The 5810-nt window shown below is 43.4% G+C and overlaps 1 protein-coding gene across 1 annotated transcript; it reads left to right on the top strand.

Annotated features, from left to right (window-relative positions):
• Positions 1-554: 554 nt before the first annotated feature.
• On the top strand, positions 555-5322 carry irx2a (iroquois homeobox 2a). The gene is made up of 3 exons (XM_031298651.2): positions 555-1100; positions 2369-2774; positions 3581-5322. Exons 1-3 carry the CDS (start codon positions 861-863, stop codon positions 4444-4446), a joined length of 1512 nt encoding a protein of 503 aa, XP_031154511.1. The 5' UTR covers positions 555-860; the 3' UTR covers positions 4447-5322.
• The last annotated feature ends 488 nt before the right edge of the window (positions 5323-5810 follow it).

The following is a 5810-nucleotide window of genomic DNA, read 5'->3' as shown; positions in this document are numbered from 1 at the left end:
CAACCTGACCTTAAAAAACAAATAAATAACCCGGCCGACGGCACAACGATGATTGAGTAAAACAGACGGGCTAATCTTATACTTGTCTTTCTCTCTCTGTCAGACTATTAATGTCCTGGCGCTACACAAATATCCATCACAAACAAAAATCAATTAGTGCGCTGTTGGGGATTTGAATTTACATAATAGAGTTAAAAAAGAAAAATTCAAAATTACTTAATTTCAAGTTCTGGTACACATTACCTGTGTGGTGAATTTCCCTGAAACAAATGACACATGCAGCAGATCGCAGCTGTGGTTCAATTCATTTGTATTAGCAACAGTTACATTATTATCTTACCCTGTTGGTAGATTTGTCCGATTTTATTAAGAAATACAAGTAGGTTTTAACTTAAACTAAACAACTCCTGATCAGATGGATGGACGCTACTTTTTGCAGTGTGCAGTCTTGGTTTTGTTCCGAGGCTCCATTTCTGTGAGGAAGAAAGGGGGCGGGGATGGGATATTCAGATGAGCCCGAGTGACAGCTCCAGTTTCCCCCAATGCTCTGTGTCTGAAACTCCACTGGCTCCTTCCCCCCTAACTCCTCACTTCATAGTGCTGCGTACTAAAAACATCGGACGCTAGGGGATCAAGACGCATGCCACATTGCCTCTATGTGGGCACTTTAACAGATCTTTCGGGGTTTTTTTCCCAGTAAGGGGGCTGTGGAGGGAGGACTTTTTTTATTTTCATTGTCTGATGACTGTTTGCACGGCTGATTATTGAGTTGATTGTTTATTACTTTGGCTGTTGTTGCTCGCCGCCCTGCGCGTTTTTTCCTCCCTTTTTGGAATCGGCGACCTATCCCGCGCTCACCAATGTCCTATCCTCAGGGTTACCTCTACCAGCCCCCGGGCTCTCTGGCTCTTTATTCGTGTCCGGCTTACGGGGCCTCGGCTCTGGCTGCCCCGCGGAATGAAGACTTGGCGAGGTCGTCCTCTGGCTCAGCCTTCAGTCCTTACCCTGGATCGGCTGCTTTCTCCGCCTCTGCCAGTGCAGGCTTCTCCAGTCCACTGTCATACTCCACGGATCCAACTACGGGATTCCCATCCTACATGGTAAAATATCTTATATATACATGCATGCGTCTGTATGATAAGGTTACAAAGCAAGATAAATGTGTCGGCGAGTTAAAGTCTGTAAGTGCGCAATGTTTAGCTGTCTTTCACTGGCGTACAGCGCGATTACAATCGGTACAGGTTTACAGTGTTTTTGTTATGATCCACTCATCAGTTAATGCATGCGGAACTTTGTTATTGAGTGCACGTTTGCTATATGTTCATATGAAGTGGCCTACTCGTCGGGGTCTTACTGTAAAATCCTTGACCTCTTTGGCTTAAATGTGATTTTCAAGCATGAGCTGCAAATTGTAATGGCTTGACCAACGCTTAACACTCACCGCGCAGCTAATTGTGTAAAACAGAATACCAACTAAGATTTTTATGTGAGCCTTTAGTCTCTAAGCAGTTAATTTGTGTGCAATAGGAAATTAATATAACACAAGCTATTACTCTGTCTTCTTCAGCAGTCATTAAAGTCACCAGGGGATGAAGTCGCTGACTTTATTCTGAGTTGAATAAACATAATTTTAACATGAAAAGCATGCCTTGCAATGCTAATGTCACAGGGCACTTCAAGCGTTTTAGGAAAGGTGCATATCAAGTGATTTGCTAATGGGATTTGTAATGCTGCAAAGAGAAGATATGTTAACACACTGGGGCTGCCACAACAACAAAAAAGCAGCAACTGAAAGAAAATGAGGAAGTTAATAGGTGATTATGGAAAATTGAAATGTCCTTTTTATTATCTTTACGGCTTTATTAACAGGAGCCCTGTTATTAGTTAATCCGATAATGATCGTTACCATTAGTTAACCATTAGTTCTTTCCTGCGGCCTGCTTTTACGCATGGTGTGTTGCTTGCATTTACAGAGTATTTTTAATTAATAGCGTCAAAGCACAAAATTAACTATTGATAGTTTTTTTCATTTTAACAATACACTGTACGTCATTGATCAAGCCCAGATGATTTACAAAAAAAACAAACAGGATAAGATCTGCTAGTGCATTTGTATCACTCTCCAGCCCCTTTTTATCTGTTCTGACAGGGTTCCAAAAAACACATAGGATAATATTTATTTAAATTAAATTTTTAAAATATGTTAAGTTATGTGTGCTTTAAACTGCATTTAAATTATGTAAAGTTGTTTTGTAAATTAGTCACAAGCCACTTCATGTCACATATTTAATTTTTTTTTTTTTTTTCTACAACTCAGGGTTTTAAACACATCGCAAATTCATGACTTTTTTTTTTTACTTTTCCCCAGAGCTCTCCATATGACGCACACACGTCGGGCATGGCCGGGGCATTAAGTTACCACCCATATGGGAGTCCAGGGTACCCATACCAACTCAACGACCCGGCTTACCGCAAAAACGCCACCAGGGACGCCACGGCCACCCTGAAGGCCTGGCTGCAGGAACACAGAAAGAACCCGTACCCGACCAAAGGGGAGAAGATCATGCTGGCCATCATCACCAAGATGACGCTGACGCAGGTCTCCACATGGTTCGCCAACGCCAGGAGGAGGCTCAAGAAGGAGAACAAGATGACCTGGGCGCCCAGGAATAAGAGCGAAGACGAGGACGAGGAGGACGGGGACGGAGAGAGGAAAGAAGTGGAGCGCTCTGAAAAAGCCCTGGATAACAGCGAGGCTTCAGCAGAGGATGAAGGTGGGGTATAATCTGGCGACCGAGCCAATGATCCATTTAACTATTCGGGGAAGGATGGGGGTTAGAGGGAGGGGAGGGGTAGGGTGGATGCCCATTTTATTTACTGCTCAAGTTATTTAGTGCAGTAATACTGAGTAAAAAAAAAGTAAGTATATAAAATGATTAAATCATAAAACAAATGTCCAAATAATCTGGTTTGAATAATGTATCTGTATGCAAGAGATCGGCTTCATGCATGTTTTAGTAGCCTAACCGTAATTATTGATTTAATTGTTTAATGAAAACGAGATAGGACTAAATGGCACGTTAAGGTGAACGTTTTATTTTCTGTAACATGATTAATGGCAGGTCACAAACAAACAAGCATAGCAATCCATGAGTGGCCTTAATGTTAATGTTATTATGATGACATTTTTCTATAATTATGCAAAAAATGAAATAATTATAGTTATCATATAGCCTATGCTTTTAATCGTAGCCTTCTATTTAAACTGATATGAATGATTAATATCGTACTTATTCAAGCCTGGTTGGTTGTAAAACATGAGTGATTGCTTTGAATACACATGGACATTGAATATACTTTGAGTTCAAGATAAGTTTTCAGATTTTATTTTTATGTTTATTAGAAATTCTTAGCTTATGTAGGCCTATTTGTTTTTATTCATAGACCATTTCTGCTCATTAATATTTAATAGTTTCATTTTCTTTCTCTTTCTTTAATTCTATTATATCCTTATGTTTTTTTTAGGTTTTCCTGTAAGGGTAAACTATATCTTTATTGTATGGGTCTCCTCTTGTCTTAGGTATCAGCCTGCACGTGGACACTCTGACAGACCACTCGTGCTCGGCAGAGTCCGACGGGGAGAAGGTCAGCTGTCGGGAGGAGCTGGGCTCTGACCCGGCCGGCAACAAATGCGACGAGGACGGCGAGGACCAGAACCACGACCCGCGGGCGCAGCTCTCGCCCATATCCGTCACATCGTCGCCTCTAACGGGAGTAGAAGCTCCACTTCTCAGTCACCACCACCACCACCACCTCCATCATCTCCACCATCTCCACAGCCAGCGCGAGGATTTGGCCCGGAGCCTCGTCAATAGCAACACTATTCATACCAATAAATCGTCTTCATGCCTCGATAGCAGACCTTCTGCGCCTCAGAACCCTACAGTCAAGCCCAAATTGTGGTCGCTGGCGGAAATTGCTACCTCGGACCAAAAGCAGCAACATCAGCAGCCTGGGCAACCGAACTGCCCCTCCTCCAGCGGTGGCCTCCTTACCCCCCCTACGTCTTCCACCACCTCCCCGGCTGCCAGTTCCCCCTCCCTCTACCCGGCCCCCTCCATCCTTGGAAGACCTATTTATTACACGTCTCCCTTTTATAGCAATTACACAAACTATGGCAACTTCAGCCCCCTGCAGGGCCAAGGGATCCTGCGGTATACTAATTCATCTGGAGTGAGTCTGGTTGCTGCCGCCGCCGCCGCCGCTGCTGCCGCCGCCGCCGCTGCTGCTGCAAACGAGGGTCTGAGCTCCGAGGCGAGCACAAACCCCAAACACAGGCCAGACTCTCCCCTCGTTAAAAATACCCCGAACCACATTGTAGTTGTCGAGCAGCAGCAGCAACAGCATTTCAGATCCGCAAATTTAGAAGCAAAGAAAGGTACGTAATAAACGCGATGCGGTCCGCTGTTGAACGAAATGATAACCATTTTGAAAAATGTAGCCTATTTAATCTGGTGTTGAATCTTGAGATTGTATTTTTCTTAAAACGCGGGAGGCAAGCCGCTTCACGGTGGAAGTAGCCTAAAGCGAGTTCACTTGTTTGCAATCCAAATCAACTGGTTTTCTTTGCGTCACTCTCATGTGTCATAGCAGTCAACCCATGGCTGTTTCAAGAAAATTAAGACTTTTTTTTTTTTTTTTTAATCAAACCAGCTCGCATGAGACACAAGTGGCAGTATCTGACACAGTTTTGCAGATTATCACTTTTTTTTAAAGATGAATACAATTTTAGGGCTGTAGCCCACGAGACTACATGACTTATTAAGTTGGATATTTACAGCGCAGTCGAAGCAAATTAACGTGTACTGTGGCCTACAGTTCGTTTTTAGCGCAGTGCATTTTCTGGAATAATCAATTTATAATTGTTATGTGTATTTTGGTCCGTCATTGAATCATTAGGTATCGCATTAGAAGGCAGGAGGGGTGTGATAAGAAAAGCATACTGCAAATAAAAGTGCAAGAGTATACACCTAGCTACATATAGAGACATAAAAATAAGCCCATAATGGACAGGCTAACCACGCGCACGCACGCAGACGCACGCACGCACGCACACACACACACACACACACACACACACACACGCGCACGCACACACACACACACACACACACACACACACACACACACACACACACACACACAGTGGCAGCCTGGGAATCCAATAAGCGGAGAATTGTTGCCATAGCTTTGAGCAGGAATCCTTTTTTTCATGATTCCTCTGATGTGTGTGTGTGTGTGTGTGTGTGTGTGTGTGTGTGTGTGTGTGTGTGTGTGTGTGTGTGTGTGTGCGCGCGCACAGTGGACCCCAAACCTTATCTTTCAGCTAAGGATCATTATAATTTCACAGGGTCAGCCAAAAGCAAACACATCAGTTATTTTGCTCTGTGCATTCACACCGCAACTTTACACCTTCAAATGTCACTTAGGTTAGGTTACTTTCCTTGCGCACATTCAAAGCTTTGCTTACATGCCGCAGGATCTTCTACAGCCGTTTTTTTTTTTTTTTTTTTTACAGGCAATTAGGCAGTGGAGGTTTTAATACGCACTTGCAGTATAGAGCTGTTTGGGGTAAAGCGAGCCTGAGAGAACTTTGTGATTCCTGGCCTTGTGGAGGGAGTCGATCATTTGATCGTGTGGGATTTCTATTTCCATGGTCTGCAGGTAGGTGTCACACTTGCTTTGACTATAAAGTGAGTAAGGACACCACCTTTTGGCCTCATGTTTTAACCCATAACCTATACTCCAAA

The sequence above is a fragment of the Sander lucioperca genome, chromosome 10 (assembly GCF_008315115.2).
Source record: "Sander lucioperca isolate FBNREF2018 chromosome 10, SLUC_FBN_1.2, whole genome shotgun sequence".
Taxonomy (NCBI): domain Eukaryota; kingdom Metazoa; phylum Chordata; class Actinopteri; order Perciformes; family Percidae; genus Sander; species Sander lucioperca.
This window is presented reverse-complemented; position numbering and strand designations above follow the sequence as displayed.

Bases quoted from the DNA above. Each gene is read 5' to 3' on its own strand.
- irx2a (XM_031298651.2), top strand. From the start codon at position 861: ATGTCCTATCCTCAGGGTTACCTCTACCAGCCCCCGGGCTCTCTGGCT. The intron at 1,101-2,368 runs GTAAAATATCTT...ACTTTTCCCCAG, and splicing joins CGGGATTCCCATCCTACATG to AGCTCTCCATATGACGCACA. The intron at 2,775-3,580 runs GTGGGGTATAAT...CTCTTGTCTTAG, and splicing joins GGCTTCAGCAGAGGATGAAG to GTATCAGCCTGCACGTGGAC.